The sequence below is a fragment of the Anolis carolinensis genome, chromosome 1 (genome assembly GCF_035594765.1).
Source record: "Anolis carolinensis isolate JA03-04 chromosome 1, rAnoCar3.1.pri, whole genome shotgun sequence".
Lineage (NCBI taxonomy): Eukaryota > Metazoa > Chordata > Lepidosauria > Squamata > Dactyloidae > Anolis > Anolis carolinensis.
In genome coordinates this window covers 168,267,733-168,285,196 of record NC_085841.1, presented here as the reverse complement: position 1 = coordinate 168,285,196, position 17,464 = coordinate 168,267,733, and the positions used below count along the sequence as shown (strand labels likewise).

The 17,464-nt window shown below is 42.1% G+C and overlaps 1 protein-coding gene across 5 annotated transcripts in view; it reads right to left on the bottom strand.

Annotated features, from left to right (window-relative positions):
- The window catches only part of macrod2 (mono-ADP ribosylhydrolase 2), a 1,355,048-nt gene that overhangs the window by 112,447 nt on the left and 1,225,137 nt on the right, over positions 1 to 17,464 (bottom strand). For all 5 annotated transcript variants that reach the window (XM_062969120.1, XM_062969122.1, XM_062969121.1 and 2 more), the window contains exons 12-13: positions 16,018 to 16,080; positions 10,003 to 10,068 (exon numbers count right to left, since the gene is read on the bottom strand). In XM_062969120.1, the coding sequence (XP_062825190.1) occupies positions 10,003 to 10,068; positions 16,018 to 16,080 (129 nt within the window). The remainder of the gene's footprint in view (positions 1 to 10,002; positions 10,069 to 16,017; positions 16,081 to 17,464) is intronic.

The following is a 17,464-nucleotide window of genomic DNA, read 5'->3' as shown; positions in this document are numbered from 1 at the left end:
CGCAGATTGCAGCCAGGAAATCAGAAGATGTTTACTTCTTGGGAGGAGAGCAATGACCAATCTTGATAAAACAGGAAAGAGTAGAGACACCACACTGGCAACAAAGGTCCACACAATTAAAGCAATGGTATTCCCAGTAGTAACTTATGGATGCGAGGGCTGGACCATAAGGAAGGCTGAGCAAAGGAAGATAGACGTTTTTGAACTGGTGCTGGAGGAAAATTTTGAGCGTGCCTTGGACCGCAAGAAGATCCAACCAGTCCAAATAACGCCTAACTGCTCACTGGAAGGAAGGACATTAGAGGCAAAGATGAAGTTCTTTGGTCACATAAAGAGAAGACAGGAAAGCTTGGATAATACAGATGCTGGGGAAAATGGAAGGAAAAAGGAAGAGGAGCCGACCAAGGACAAGATGGATGGATGTCATCCTTGAAGTGACTGGCTTAACCTTGAAGGAGCTGGGGGTGATAACAACCAACAGGGAGCTCTGATGTGGGCTGGTCTATGAATCACAGAAACACAGAATCACAGAGTTGGAAGAGACCTCATGGACCATCCAGTCCAACCCTACCAAGAAGCAGGAAATCGCATTCAAAGCACCCCCGATAGATGGCCATCCAGCTTCTGTTTAAAAGCCTCCAAAGAAGGAGCACACTCCCCACACTCTGGGGGAGGGAGTTCCACTGCCAAAAAGCTCTCACAGTGAGGAAGTTCTTCCTGATGTTCAGGTGGAATCTCCTTTCCTTTAGTTTGTAGCCATTATTCCGTGTCCTAGTCTCCAGGGCAGCAGAAAACAAGTTTGCTCCCTCCTCCCTATGACTTCCCCTCACATATATATACATGGCTATCATGTTCCCTCTTAGTCTTCTCTTCTGCAGGCTAAACATTCCCAGCTCTTTCAAGTCATGAAGAGTCAGAAGTGACAGAACAAATACAACATAATACAGGCTACTACAGGCTGTTATTGTCAGAACTGTAAATTGGTCCAAGAATGCACAATTTATAGACTAGTATTCAGACATCTGACACGCATACATCTCATTGGTTTAAAGGACACTCTCCACTACCCTTTTTCTGGTTTATATTTTATCGATCAATTAATCTAAGCATTAAATCAAACCTCTAAGTTCCTAATTTCCTATGAGAGTGGCCTTGGGTCCCAGGAAATTCCTGCACTTCAACTAAAATGCAACTCCTCCTCTAGGTGCCTTGTTACTCTGCTAAGTTGTAACCGGCTCTGGCTAACAGTTACAGCTGGTAATCATCTAACTCTACTCCAATTTCCCATTTGCTCTGAAGCTACGGGCACATAGCTTCATTACATGCATGTAATGGTACTGTTCCATTATCCGAATGGAGTCCAAAAGGGGGCGCTAGAGAGAGGATGGCTAATTTTACCAGGGGGAGGGGGGAATTAAGGAGGAAAATCATTTCCACGTGTTTGCTGGTTATGTCCATTGGTCAGCACCAGCAGAAGTATGAAGGCATGTGAGTCTTGCTTATACATGGAAATGGCACCTGGAAATCCACATTTTAAATTCCTCATAAAAACAGTCATAATATGGCCATTTTCTTTTTCTCTTTAGCTGGGGAATCTGGAATGAAAGAGGCTACCTGTCTAACAAAGTTATGTATACATTCTGGACACTACCCACACCACTTTTTTACTTTTCCTACACCATCTTTACAATATTTTTGGAAATGTGTGAGCACCTATACACACTTAAGAGAGCCTCCATTTGCTTGGCAAAAAAAAATCTGTACCCCGTATAGAAAACCATTCTCTCACTATACTGTGGGAGCTGGAAGTAGCATCAAGCATCTAAATATAATATTATTGCAAAACTATGATTTGATGCACACATTTAACAGTAAAACATTTAACTTAATAAGGTTATTTTATGCTTGCAACAGTACATCTTTGAGGGTGTTTACACAAATCAGCATTTAGTTTAGGATCAGCAATTTCTAAGCAATTTCTTCTATAGTAGTTGTGTAAGAGTAGTTATAGGGAGATTATTCTAAGTATAATATGTTTCTTTATTGAAATCCTGTTAAATTACAGCCTTTTAACCTTTTTTTGTTTGTTTGTTATAGCTATCCAAATAGGCATCCTCCTATAGGTGTGTTTGCTAAGACTACAATGGAGGTAGGAATTACAACAATCTTCAAGTGTTGCAGCTTATAGTGAAGCAAATTTGATCTCAAAAAAGCCCCCCCCTACCCCCCAGGCTTGAATTTTGTTCTACAAATCCTTAAATCAGGCATCCTCAAACTGTGGCACTCCAGCTGTTGGGCCTCTAGCTCCCAGAATTCTTGACCATTGAACAAGTCTGCTAGGGCTCTAGGGATTTGGAGTCCCAAACAACTGGAGCGCCACAGTTTGAGGTTATCTGCCTTAAATCAAAAGCCCTATTAGAACTCACGGTAGATCCTTCTAAACATTAAGCACCCTTATGCAAAAGGTCTTTGAAATGATCAAGATATGAAGTCAAAATACAGTGCTACCTCAAATTAAGAGCATCCCAACTTAAGAGTGTTTTGAGGTAAAAGCCATCACTTGGCCTATGTCTCGCTTTGACATACAAACAGCATTTTGAGTTAAGAGTTAGTGCCAGAGGGAGCACTAACACGAAAGTACGGGGCTTTAGGCATCAAGGGAGCAGGCTTGGTGCCTTGTGCTCTTGTTTCCTTTGAGAGATTGCTATCTGCTTTGCTCTTGTCCACTTTGAGGAACTTTGAGTTAGTTGATTTTGTCTGGTTTTTATCCCTGGTATGTTTGGCTTCATGAAGAGAGAGAGCAAGAGAGGGAGAGAGGCTGGAATAAGCACAGTATGAAGAAAATAGCGCTTCTGCCTCTTCACTTTGTGTGTTGTGCTCCCTTACCACAACTTTGTGCTTCTACCATTTAAAAGTTGATCTTTCTATCTTTATTGTTCCATGTGAATGAGTATTTATTTATACATTATTTGTTATTTATAAAGTACACTTTCTTCTTTAAAAAATAGGGGGGGGTCAGGGGGTTGGAACTGTTAAACTCTTAACTCAAAGTATCACTGCACTTTCTCTAGTCACTATGTATAAAATGTTTACCTTTAAACTTCACTATCCTTAATAAATTTATTGTGAGCTTTTTCATATTTAATTTATCATATTTGTTCAACGTCTTCAAAGAACCCCAGTATCTTGGTGAGCAGACAACTGAGAAGATAAAATAAAAATGCTAGGATCTATATAGACTTATGAATCTATTGCTATTTGAAAAGCCATTACAAGGTTAAATGATAACCGAGACAGACAAATAGCACTCATTGTAATACGAATGCATCTTATTTTCTGAATGACTAACAACATGGTGACTTCAACTTAATATAGAAAAACAGAGAATTCCCAAAGGAACCTAGTCTTCCATGAACACCTGGAAATATAATAATAGGTACTTTATTTTAAAGATTAATTAACATATGATTTAATTTTATTGACCTTCAAATGTAAAATTAGACTTTTTATTAAGTTGTAATGAATTAAAATTAGTGCATTATGAGGAAGTGTTACATAATGTGACAGATATTATTTCTTCTCAACATTATTAGATCGAGTCGTGGAGGAACTGATGGCTAAGGTGACTGCTAATGAAACACAGAGCCTTTCCTTTAGATATCACACCATGCCTAGATATCAATATGAAGTGTCATTAATGTGCAATGCTTACACATCTGCATTTCTAACTCAGCGTGCACAGATTTTTATATAAGGTATATTTTATCCACTGGAAAAATACTTTGAATATCTGTACTAACAGGGCTCATACATCCCTCTTAAGGTATATTTGCAATAAAATATTGAAATCCACATGCACAAAATCTGTCAAAAATGATAAGCAAACTACTTGAGCTGAATTTTTAAAAGGCACATGTGCAAGCAAGAGAACGTTGTTTTTTTGTTATTATTATAGTAGCTTCCATAGAGAGAACTGTTGCAGGAAAACTGCTTGGTTATCTGAAAGACTACCTTCTCCACTATTAACATGTTTGTTGTTGTTGTGTGTGTTCAAGTCATTTCCAGCTTAGAGCAACTCTAAATCTACTTCTTGGCCAGATTTATTCCAGAGAGCTTTGCTATTGCTTTCCTCTGTTTTTGCGAATGTGACTTCCCTAAGGTCATTCAGAGGGTTTCCATGGTTGAGGACCCTGGTTTTCTGATGCCCCATTCTAACACTTAAATCACTATACTACACAGTCTGTCACAAGTGTGGCTATATATTATGATTGTCATAAAAAGCTATTGCACTTCCTATCAAAATGTGAAGAGTTTTGGGAATAGGACCCGCTGAAATTTGGGACTTCTGCTGTTTCTGTTGAAAGGCAAAGAACTTCCTTTTAAAGATCATTATTTCTGGATTATTTTATCTAATAGCTTTAGATCTATGGATGACGACAACAACAACTTATTACACGCCTCTACTTGCAGCTCGAGGTAGGGTACAACATGGTCAAAACAGACAGATAAAAGAATATTTTTATCTGGTCTGGGTTTTTTGGTTACATTTTTTAACATGTGTGTTCTTAGCATACTGAAATATTGAGTTTGTTATTTGCCACCATGGGGTCTTTTTGTTGTGTGTCTTTTGATGTATGGTGACCCTAACTGACAAGCTTTATTTTGGTGAGGTTTGCCACTGTCTCCCTCTTCGGATGAATAGAGATTTGAATCCTGTTCTCCCAGAGTCCTATAACACTCAAACCACTACACAAAGCTAGTTGGTACGACAAGTGTCTGTTATCTAATATTAAAATGCATGACTGAAATTCAATCAATATATATTTTTTAAATCCAGTGCAGAGATATATTTTGTTGCAGAGATACTGAAATTATGGATTGCATACTACTTTCACTAGGACTGGAAAATACAAAATACAAATACAAAATACAGTAGAAACAAAGTTTTCAAAGGGGCAACTCTTGATGAACCTAAAAACTGCTAAATGAAAATTACTTTTTGATATTTTTAAAAATAAATTTAAGGATCAAATAGTAAAGGCAATGTATGTATATATACGCAAAAGTACTAAAAGCTAGTGGTTTCCACGACAGTGGAATGATGAATTCATTCTGTGATTTAGTCTGAACTGTAAATGCTGTTGATTTCTATCCCACAAAATAGGTCAAGCATAATCATAGAATCATAGAGTTAGAAGAGACCTTGTGGGCCATCCAGTCCAACCCCCTGCCAAGAAGCAGGAAATCACATTCAAAGCACCCCCGACAAATGGCCATCCAGCATCTGCTTAAAAGCCTCCAAAGAAGGAGCCTCTACCACATTCAAAAATGGAAGTTTTTTTCAACATTCTGACTGAGCCTAGAGTTTAAAGGCCCCAACAGCATTGCATTCACCAACTGACACTGTGTAAAACTTAAAAAAACCCATCAGCATGCAAATTTAAATACGCTAAAGTTAATATCACCGTTAGAAGTTGTTGGATTGCACCTCCCATCATCCTTGACCACTGACTATGCCAGATAGGCCTATGAGAGTTTGATTTCAGCAATGTTTACTTGTTTCCCAACCATTCCTTGAAGAATTGATATATGTTTGTGCCTACTTAAGAAGGGCTTGAGTCGACAAGGAAAATTTGCTAGGCAATTGGTTGATACTATAAAAGGATAGATGAGTAGGTAGTAATGAGAGATCACAAAATGAGAAAGCTGGTACATGACAAAGTAGTAGACGAAGTAGTTGCAATTTAAAGATAGCAGCAGGGGAAAAGAGAGATGCTCTTAATTTGCTTTTTAAGTGAATTCTGTCCATGGCAAAGTTGAGACTACTCCTTTAGTGCAAGATATATCAACAGACTATAAACCTAGATTTCTGTTTGGCTTTGCCTCCCTTTATTTAAAGATTCCTATCCAAAACAAAGACTAAAGATTCCAACCTTGGCTGTTCCTTGCATCTTTAGATGCTCCTTTTCCAACCTAACTCCAAGCTTATAATAGCTGCCAAGCTACAAGTTTCAGGGGTAGTTTCATTTTTTATGTCTTCATCATATAAAAAGGGATGCCAAATCAATGTGTTGTCGAAGGCTTTCATGGCCGGGATCACAGGGTTGTTGTATGTCTTTCGGGCTGTGTGGCCATGTTCCAGAAGCATTCTCTCCTGACGTTTCGCCCACATCTATGGCAGGCATCCTCAGAGGTTGTGAGGTATGGATATCCATACCTCACAACCTCTGAGGATGCCTGCCATAGATGTGGGCGAAACGTCAGGAGAGAATGCTTCTGGAACATGGCCACACAGCCCGAAAGACATACAACAACCCCGGATGCCAAATCATTATCAAGACAGAGAAGGATAGAAGGAGAAAACCTGAAGAGTTGGACAGGACATATGTCTATTATTTCAATACTGTAGACACTCAAAGCTGTGCCCTGAAAGCAACAAAATGTGGTGAGATTTCCCCTTTGGATTCATAAACTCACTTCAACCATCTTGATTGCATTCATTTTACATCTTCACTGAACTGCATAAAACGTGAATGGCTTGCCAGTTGTGGAAAAACAGTGCAATTTCTTTTAGACAGAAAACTTGACCAACAGCCCATCTACATCAGTGGTCACCAACCTTTGGACCTCCAGTTGTTTTGGACTTCAACTCCCAGAAATCCCAGCCAGTTTACCAGCTGTTAGGAATTGTGGGAGCTGAAGTCCAAAACACCAGGAGAACCAAAGATTGGGAACTACTTATCTACATGGGCACTTAAATCCCTGGCAAGTCCCAAGTATTACTACTTTGGACTTGCTTCAAATTCTGCGAACATATTTTCAAACCTCTGCAACTGAATCACAGCAGTGGCAGGGATGGAGTCCCAACTACCCAGTTCAACCTTGTTGGTGGTCATCTTTACCTTTTTTTGTTTTGTTTTTTTACACTGCGGCAGTAGCCACAGAGATGCAATGTCAACAAAAGCACCCGCATGACTCAAAAAAAGCAGGGGGGAAAGGAAGAAGCAATCCTCCTTCTTTCCCTGGATCACATGAGTGCCTTTGCTGACATTGGGATGGCAGCACTGGCCCTTGTGAACGGCTGGGCCAATTCAAATTAGAACTGATCCAGTTGTTCACACAATTTATTTATTTATTTACAGTATTTATATTCCGCCCTTCTCACCCCAAAAGGGACTCAGGACGGATCCCAATGTACACATACATGGCAAACATTCAATGCCGTATGAACACAGAGACAGAGACACAGAGGCAATTTAATCTTCTCCAGCTTCCAGCTTCCTGAAGGTATGCTCAATTCCGGCCACAGGGGAGCAGCTTCTCCATCATCCACTGTGACTTCCTCATTCCAAACCCTGCTGGATGATTTTTATGGTGTCATAAATTAGTTAAATTAGCCTCCCCACATAAGTGGTACCTAAATTTTCTACTTGATAGATGCAACTATCTTTCGGGTTGCTTAGGTCAACGATAAGCAGGGCTATTTCTTATTTTAATGGTCGGATGCTCTTTGAACTCATGACCTCTTGGTCATAGTGATTTATTGCAGCTGGCTACTAACCAGCCTGCACCACAGCCCAGCCCACAAACCCTGAAATGCAAGACTGCCCTGCATTTTCAGGGAAGCTCTGGAGTATTCTCTGATTTCTGCTAACATGGGGAAAAATTGGGTTAAGAGGCCAAAAATCCCTGGATGTATCTGGACTTTGAGGAGCATATTCTGGCCAGATTTGAGGCATGTGGCCAATGTAGAAAGGCCCTAAGAGTATATTAGTTGAGAAGGAGGAGGGGAAGGAGGATAATGATGAGGATGTCCAATCTCAAGTATCCCCAGGGCCGGCCCCACTATTGAGGCACCTGACGCCGCCGCCTCGGGCGCAGGCCCGGGGGGGCGCCGTCAGGCTGGGCGGGAGGCGGGGCACCGCCCTGACGGTGCCCCGCCTCCCGCCCAGTGCGCCCTGGCCCGTCTGGTCTTTTCTAGCAGGCCAGACTTCAGCGGAGGTCCCTGCAGGCCGCAATCGCGGCCTGCAGGGACCTCCGCTGCAGTCTGGCCTGCTAGAAAAGGCCAGACGGGCGAGCGGGAGTAGAGTGGGAGGCGGAGCCAGCTGACGCCGCCCCCCCCGCCCAGCGTGCCTTGGCCCTGCCTCCCACGCAGCGTGGGAGGCGGGGCCAGGGCACGCTGGGCGGGGGGGGGAGCGGCGTCAGAGCTGGCTCCACCTCCCACGCTACTCCCGCTCGCTCATCTGGCCTTTTCTAGCAGGCCAGACTTCAGCGGAGGTCCCTCCAGGCCGCGATTGCGGCCTGGAGGGACCTCCGCTGAAGTCTGGCCTGCTAGAAAAGGCCAGACGGGCGAGCGGGAGTAGTGTGGGAGGCGGGGCCAGCTCTGGCCCCGCCCCCCCCACCCAGCGTGCCCTGGCCCCGCCTCCCACGCTGCGTGGGAGGCGGGGCCAGGGCACGCTGGGCGGGGGCGGGGCCAACTCTGGCCCCGCCCCCTCACTATTCGCCCTGGCCCCGCCTCCCACGCAGCGTGGGAGGCGGGGGCAGGGCACGCTGGGCGGGGCCAGGGCGCGGGAGGCGGGGCCGGTGGCGGGGGCGCTTTTCAGCACCCCCCCTTCACCTCAAAAAATATCTCCGGCCGGCCCTGAGTATCCCTCTTGTTTGCATTTGCTTTCCAACTGCACTAGCTCACCAGATAACAAGCAAAATATGACAGAGTGTTGACTGGAAAATTTACATTCTTGAAGTTTCACAAATACAGCAGAGTAAGTGAACCCAATTAAGCAAGCAAGCAAACACCCCATATTCTAGGACTTAATTTCACAGCACTGTGAACACTACTGTAGCTGAGTTTGTGGCTGTTCATCTTAAAGTCTATTAGAATACATCTTTCTAACACGATATCTGAAATGTTTGAAAACTTTTCAAAAAATAAAGAGCAAGACCCTTTCCACAGAGCCAACAGAAGAATATCCTTTCAAACACACAACATTAAAGCTTTAAAAAGTAATAAGTTAGTGGGTGGTAATCATGACATTAGTGAAAAAATATTTAAAAAATATCTATTAATCTTGCTTGGAAAGTATGTTCATGGCCCATACTTATTAGAGAGAGGGAGATTTCTGCATTGAATTAACCGCAGCTGCAATTTTATAAATCATGTTCCCCGCCCTGCCCTGACACTCCCAGAAGAATTTAAAGAAAATGTAAGCAATTAATGGTGTGATACCATACAAGTTTCAAAAACAGTATGATTCTGTGCTTCACTCCTTGTAGAAAACTAAACAACTCAGCAGGATGGCTATCAGCTGGAAACATTTAAATTAGGTAGCCTCTCTTTCTTTGTTTTCTAAACTTGCTGTCATTTGTCCCCCCCTCCCGTGATGTTTAAATATTTAATCATAGACTAAATGATCAGAGTGCCCTGCACAGTCTGCGCAAAATAAATATTACTTCCCCCTTCTCAGTTGCCTCTCCATCCCTCAGCTTTGCACAATGCATTGATACCTGTCTCCTCCTTTTCTCTCTTCTCCCCCATAGTGCAACAGAGCTAACTGAAATCTTTCTTCCAGCAGCCTGGGGCCCCTTGTGCACTGCTATATAAAATCCAGATTATTTGCTTTGAACTGGATTATATGGCAATGCAGACTAATATAATCCAGTTTAAAGCAGATAATAAATCTAGATTTTATCTGGGCAGAGCAGATTAGGCCTCAGTCTGAACCTTCCCCCACATATATAGGGATGAGATTTTTCTATGACCCAGAAGATATTTTTATGGGAAATCTATGATAGTAGTTGAAAAAGCATGGCAACATTCCCCACTGGCACAACTAAGATGCCAAGTAGTTCATTAAAAAGATTTTCTAAAAGACATCCCAGAACTGTTTATCTGACATCTGGCCTTTCTGAGCTTAACAGAAAATATTGCTTCTTTGAAAAAAAAAATCCCTTTGGGGATTTGCAGTTTGTTGTTTTTGTAAAAGTCAGTTTTGTTATCAGTACCTTTTTCCTTGCATAGGTTCTCTCCTCCATCTGTTGAGCTGTTTGTAACTGTCAGTTTTGCTTCATCTGTTTTTTAAAAGAGAGAAATTATACTTATTAGGTTATAATTTGAGTTTAGCAATGAACATAAACTCTTAGCACCTGCTTTCAAATGCATAACTTATTCATGTCATCAGCTGTGTGCTTTTCTTTGGTTCCTCAATGGGATAATGGCCAGAGTTAGATCCGTAAACAACTATGCCTCTGGGGTGATGTGTATAATAACAAGGGATATGTATAATAAATAGCTATTCTGCTTATCTGAATTCCAACTCTTCTTAGGAGTATTTACTGATTCGTAGCATTCATAATTATTCTTCATGTTTATCACATTTTATTTGGTCTGCATGCTAGAAAAGTGCCCCCCTCATTTCGATGCTGAAGATGATGTTCCTTCTGACATTAAGGTAAAGGTAAAGGTTTCCCCTGACGTTAAGTCCAACCATGTCCGACTCTGGGGGTTGGTGCTCATCTCCATTTTTAAGCCGAAGAGCCGGTGTTGTCTGTAGACACCTCCAAGGTCATGTGGCTGGCATGACTGCATGGAGCGCTGTTACCTTCCCACCAGAGCGGTACCTATTGATCTACTCACAATTGCATGTTTTCGAACTGCTAGGTTGGCAGAAGCTGGAGCTAACAGCGTGCGCTCACTCCGCTCCCTGGATTCGAACCTGTGACCTTTCAGTCTGCAAGTTCTGCAGCTCAGCGCTTTAACACACTGCACCACCAGGGGATCCTTCTGACATTATGTTCCTGTATAAATTCTATGATGAGTTGATGGGCCAAATTGGGAGCAATATTGAATGAGAAAATTCCAGGTTCCTCCTTCCAGATGCAAAAGTGGAGAGAGGACTCCAGGGCTAAAACTAGATTTGACTGGCAACATAATGCAATGCATGCCTACCTCAGCTAAAATTCCCTGTATTCTGTGGGACTTATTCCAAGCTAAGGGTTGCAGTCTGAATGCTCAATTTAGCACAGTCCTAGCCATTTTGGTTTCAAATAGACTTGTTTTATATTGAAGCTTTACATAGTTGGTGAGTTCTTTGAACTTTGGAAGGGTGTGACAAACTGCCCTTTGGGGACATTCAAACTTTGGAATTCACAGGAAAATCCATAATCTATAGAAAATATCTGTTTTTTCCCCTTTGCACAGATTTTTGTTTCCAAAGACATACTAAACCTTTCCTGTAGTTCAGCCTTACATGGGTAAACACTAGTAGTGATCTCTTCTCACATGGAATGAAAGTGGAGGAGATGCCTTAAAATCCACATATGTCTTCCTTCAAGACTTCACAATAAAACAGTCAAGGAGAAAGGTTTTAGAAACAGACCTCAAATATCTATGTCCAATTACATAACTCTATCTCCAAAATTGCTGGAAAAAAACATTAACAACCTTAGATATGCAGATGACATCACTCTGATGGCTGAAAGCAAGGAGGAGCTGAGAAGCCTTATAACCAAGGTGAAAGAAGAAAGTGCAAAAGCTGAGTTGCAGTTAAATATAAAAAACCAAGATTATGGCAACCAGAGAAATTGATAACTGGCAAATAGAGGGAGAAAATGTGGAGGCAGTAACAGACTTTATATTTCTAGGCGCAAAGATTATTGCAGACGCAAACTGCAGCCAGGAAATCAGAAAACATTTACTTCTTGGGAAGAGAGCAATGGCCAACCTCCATAAAATAATAAAGAGTAGAGACATCACACTGGCAACAAAAGTCCGCATAGTTAAAGCAATGGTATCCCCCATAGTAACCTATGATGCAAGAGATGGACTATAAGGAAGGCTGAGCGAAGGAAGATAGATGCTTTTGAACTGTGGTGTTGGAGGAAAATCCTGAGAGTGCCTTGGACCGCAAGAAGATCTAACCAGTCCATCCTCCAGGAAATAATGTTCGACTGCTCACTGGAGGGAAGGATATTAGAGGCAAAGTTGAAGTACTTTGGCCGCATCATGAGAAGACAGGAAAACTTGGAGAAGAGAATGTTGCTGGGGAAAGTGGAAGGAAAAAGGAAGGAAAAAGGAAGAGGGACCGACCAAGGGCAAGATGGATGGATGGTATCCTTGAAGTGACTGGATTGACCTTGAAGGAGCTGGGGGTGGCCACAGCTGACAGGGAGCTCTGGCATGGGCTGGTCCATGAGGTCACAAAGAATCAGAAGCAACTGAATGAATAAACAACAACAAATCTATAGGGATCATTAGGGGCAAGTGACTATGTGCTCCTGCAGTTCGCTATACAAAGGAAGGCTGAAATTAAGACAAGTTAAACCCGCATTCTGGACTTCAAGAGAGCTGACTTCCAAAAAATGAAGGAAATACTGAGCGGCATTCCATGGACGCCAATACTAAAAGACAAGGGGGTTAAAGATGGATGGATGGGAGTTTTTCAAAAGTGAAATACTCAAGGTGCAAATGCAAACAGTGCCAACAAAGAAAAAAAAATAAGACAAGTGCAAAGAAGCCAGAATGGATGTCCAAAGAACTTCTTGCCAGGATAAGACTCGAAAGAGACATGCACAAGAAGTGGAAAAGGGGAGAAATCACCAAAGAAGAATTCAAAGGAATAGCCAACTCCTGTAGGGAAAAGGTTTGCAAGGCTAAAGTGCAAAATGAGCTCAGGCTTGCCAGGGACATTAAAAACAACAAAAAAGGCTTTTTTGCTTACGTCGGTAGAAAAAGGAAGATCAAGGAAGTGATAGGGCCTGTGCGAGGAGAAGATGGGGTGATGGTGACAAGGGACAGGGAAAAGGCAGAACTGCTTAATGCCTTCTTTGCCTCTGTCTTCTCACAAAAAGAAAGCCGTCTTCAACCTCAGCAACATGGAATGGATGAAGGATTAGGGGAAATCCAACCCCAAATAGGAAAACAAGGTGTCCAGGAACACCTGGCCACTCTAAATTAATTCATGTTCCCAGGGCCAGATCAACTACATCCAAGAGTATTGAAGGAACTAGCTGAAGTTATTTCAGAATCACTAGAAATCATCTTTGAGAGTCCTTGGAGAACGGAAGAAGTCCCAGCAGAGTGGAGGAGGGCAAATGTGGTCCCTATCTTCAAGAAGGGAAAAAAAAGAATGATCCAAACAATTATGTCGATACCAGGTAAGATTCTGGAAAAGATCATTAAAGAAGTGGTCTGTGAACACTTAGAAACAAATGCGATCATCACTAATAGTCAACACAGATTTACCAAAAACAAGTCATGCCAGACTAATCTGATCTTTTTTTTTTTTTGATAGAGTTATAAGCTGGGTTGATACAGGGAACGCCGTAGATGTAGCGTACCTGGATTTCAGTAAGGCCTTCAACGAAGTCCCCCATGACCTTCTGGCAAACAAACTAATCAAATGTGGGCTAGACAAAACTACGGTTACGTGGATCTGTAATTAGTTAAGCGAAAGAACCCAAAGGGTGCTCACCAATGCGTCATCTTCATCTTGGAAAGAAGTCACAAGTGGAGTGCCGCAGAGTTCCGGCCTGGGCCTGGTTCTGTTTAACATCTTTATTAACGACTTAGACGAAGGGTTAGAAGGCACGATCATCAAGTTTGCAGATGACATCAAATTGGGAGGGATAGCTAACACTCCAGAAGACAGGAGCAGAATTCAAAACGATCTTAACAGACTAGAGAGATGGGTCGAAACTAACAAAATGAAGCTCAACAGGGACAAATGCAAGATACTTCACTTCAGCAGAAAAAATGGAATGCAAAGATACAGAATGGGGGACGATGCCTGGCTCGACAGCAGTACATGTGAAAACGATCTTGGAGTCCTCATGGACAACAAGTTAAACATGAGCCAACAATGTGATGCGACAGCTTAAAAAGCCAATGGGATTTTGGCCTGCATCAATAGGAGTCTAGTGTTTAGATCCAGGGAAGTCATGCTACCCCTCTATTCTGCCTTGGTCAGGCTACACCTGGAATACTGTGTCCAATTCTGGGCACCACAGTTGAAGGGAGATGTTGACAAGCTGGAAAGCGTACAGAGGAGGGCAACTAAAATAATCAAGGGTCTGGAGAACAAACCCTATGAGGAGCAGCTTAAAGAGCTGGGAATGTGTAGCCTGCAGAAGAGAAGGCTGAGAGGAGACATGATAGCCATGTATAAATATGTGAGGGCAAGTCATAGGGAGGAGGGAGCAAGCTTGTTTGCTGCTGCACTGGAGACTAGGATGCGGAACAATGGCTTTATACTACAGGAAAGGAGATTCCACCTGAAGATTAGGAAGAACTTCCTCATTGTGAGAGCTGTTCGGCAGTGGAATTCTCTGCCCTGGACTGTGGTGGAGGCTCCTTCTTTGGAGGCTTCTTTCGGGGGTGCTTTGAATGCGATTTCCTGCTTCTTGGCAGGGGATTGGACTAGATGGCCCATGAGGACTTAACAACAAAGAAATACATTATCATTTTTGTTCAATTCTGATGCATTAAAATCACCAGAAGGGGACTTTTTGTATTTTTCATATGTAAAGATCTAGGATGTCCTGGAAAGAAAACTCCCAGGATTAAGCCGGGCTCTATATCCTATCACTTGGGTGGAAGTGGCAGTGGAGAGACAATCCCATCACCAATGTAGAAATAACATCTTCATGAAACATTGTAATAATATAACAAACATAACCAAAATAAAAATTGAGCTTCGAAATGAAGGATGCAAACAGGGTTCTTGCCTTACTTTAAAATGAGTTTTCATTTCAAGTCTCAATGAAGCCTGAGCGCATGACCGCACATGTGCAAACACTTACTAAGCAGATATAAAAGTGCCATCATATATGGGGTGGAGGCAGATAAAGCAAGCTTAAATCTGAAAGCTACAGGAGAACATTGCATCTACAAAAAAACCCAAAAAAACCTTTGAATAATCACAGCCCGTGGAAGAAGTGGTGATAGCTTATACAGTGCTTCTCCTCCAGACCATAACAGGAGGCAAAGATGGAGGGGATTCTGCTGCAACATAAATTTAGCTCTTTAGAAACATCCACAATGCGGTATACACAGACCAAATGACTCAGTAATGTAGGCTGGATAGCTTGGCGGCTTCGCTCTGCTGCTTTGAGTGATTGGGCCTCTCTCGCTGTAGCTTCTAAGTATTAATAAAAGCTTTCAAAGCTGATAGAAAAGTTTTCATGAAGAGATGGGTCATGTTACTTGAATTAAATATGTGCAAGCAACGGAATATACCATTAGTGTGGGTGAGGTGGGTCACTGAGGACACCGAGTGTGCTGTTTGAAGTATGTGGAGTATATAATGCAATCTCTTTGGGGATAAGGAGCTTCATAGCAATGTTTACCTGTCGCTTCTGTTATTTTGACAAATCTAGTTATCATGACTTGCTTTTAGGCCATGGTGGGCAAATTTCTACTACACACAGAAAGGAAAAGATATTGGTTTGAATACAGCTTACCATTTTTAATTTCTTAAAATGCTCTCTCTTAAAAGCATTATTCAGAATATATGGTTTGATTCAAATCACTCCTTTATAAGTTTTAATACCCATTCTCTGGTTTGAGATTGTTGTGCATTGGTTCTAAAATGTCAGTATGACTCATTCAATTTGTCCAAAGCTGCCTAGAAAAATAGTTACTTGGAAGCCTGAATACAAAATGTGCATGTATCACATGCTTCATTTTTCCACATTCCATTCTTCCTTTGATATGTGAACCATCTACTATCCTGTTGAAAACATTTTCCATTTAAAGGGTTTCTGGGATCTATTCCACCTTAAGAAGTGAATGTGCTGGCAGTTACTGACAGGAAAGACTGCATTCCTGAGCTGGAAGGAATACATTCATTCATAATGAATAGAGCTCTGGTCTCCCAATGGGAGAACTGCACAAGCCCCGACTTAATCCGGTGAAAATGTACAAACGCTTTCAGTCAATAGCATTGACTAGGATTATTGTTCACCAAGGTAGAGAAAGCGAGGGTGATAGAATGCTTTAACACAGCTCAGCACTACACAAACCTTCTTCTTGATTCTCATTTTCCAGCTCCTCGGTACTTGGCTTCACTTCAGTGTCACTGTCACCTGCCAGAAATAAAACAAAAACAACAACAGAGGTTACACAATATGCATCTATTGGCAATTCAACTTGGGAACGAATGTAGTAGGTCTAGGACTGGACTGATAATGAAACAATCATAAAACGAAAAGTGGACCCAAAGTGATAAATGGCAATTTACTCAGGCCTAGTTGTGCTCAGAGTAGACATGGTGGAATCAACCAGATGTGTCAAGGCTCACTCAAATATCAGCAGGTCTGCTCCAAGCAAGATGAAGTCTGGCTCTAATCCATTTTCATTTAATAATTCACTCCGCTAACAGTATGGCAGATTGAAGGGTTTCACTGACTTCAGTTAGGACAAACTGCATGAGCAATAAAAATGCTGCCCCTCACAACAGAGACACCACATAAGACAGGAAGGTTAGCATTTATAATTTTTTTCCTTCTGGGTTCAGATTTAACGTCCCTCCCTGCACCTCATTGCCTCAGCAAATGGCCCATGAGCCTCCCTGGGGCTTGCGAAGGAGAGAAAGGCCACCTAACTACTAAAATAATGTATAAATATTAAAATAAATATAGTGTCCCTACTTCGTGGATTTTCACTTTTCGTGGGTGATCCTGGAATGTAACCCCTATGATAAGTGAGGGAATACTGTATGGCATGTTTCAGCCTCATCCTTCTAGGCTAACTCCAAAGTGTGCCCACTTCTCCAGGGTTGATGTGGGGCTGCCACTGGGAGGGGCATGTAGAAGAGAATCCTTGCATGAGTAGGGAAAGTTTGCATTATTGGGCTCCAACTCACTGTCTTTGTGAATTCTCAAAAAATAAAAAGGAGGGGAGTTCACGCCGGAAAGAATCTTAATATAGCTACATCTTGAAACATGGAAAACTCATTAAAATCAGGGTTACGTAGCATGCAGAAATCCTGGATGAAGCTGTCAACATTTTCACCTTACATCTGAACCCTTCAAAATGTTCAACACATTATAAAAAATGCATGACAAATGACTTGAAGGCTGTGTGAGAGGAAAAAAGACAAAATGCAGCAGCACGGCAACTTTCTACAGGCTGGATTTGCCACTGACACTCATTCTCCTGCTTCTTGAATCCTGGAAATAAAAGCAACATCTCAGGCCGAAGGTCTTTAAGCAGAGAGCACCAACTTTTGAAAGCATACTGTGAATGAACCTGGGAACCTCTGTTCTCACTAGTCTAGAAGTTGGTATTTTAAAGGCAATTTCAACAGGACTGGAGAGTAATTGATTAGACAAGGTGGCCAAACCATGTAAGAGAAAACATATGAGAGGGAGAGGGAGAGAACGAGAACAGAAGCACAAAGAAGGAGGATAGAAACGAAGCCTGGATCAAGTCTAAAAACGAATGCTGGAAACCTAAGGGAGGAGGGAA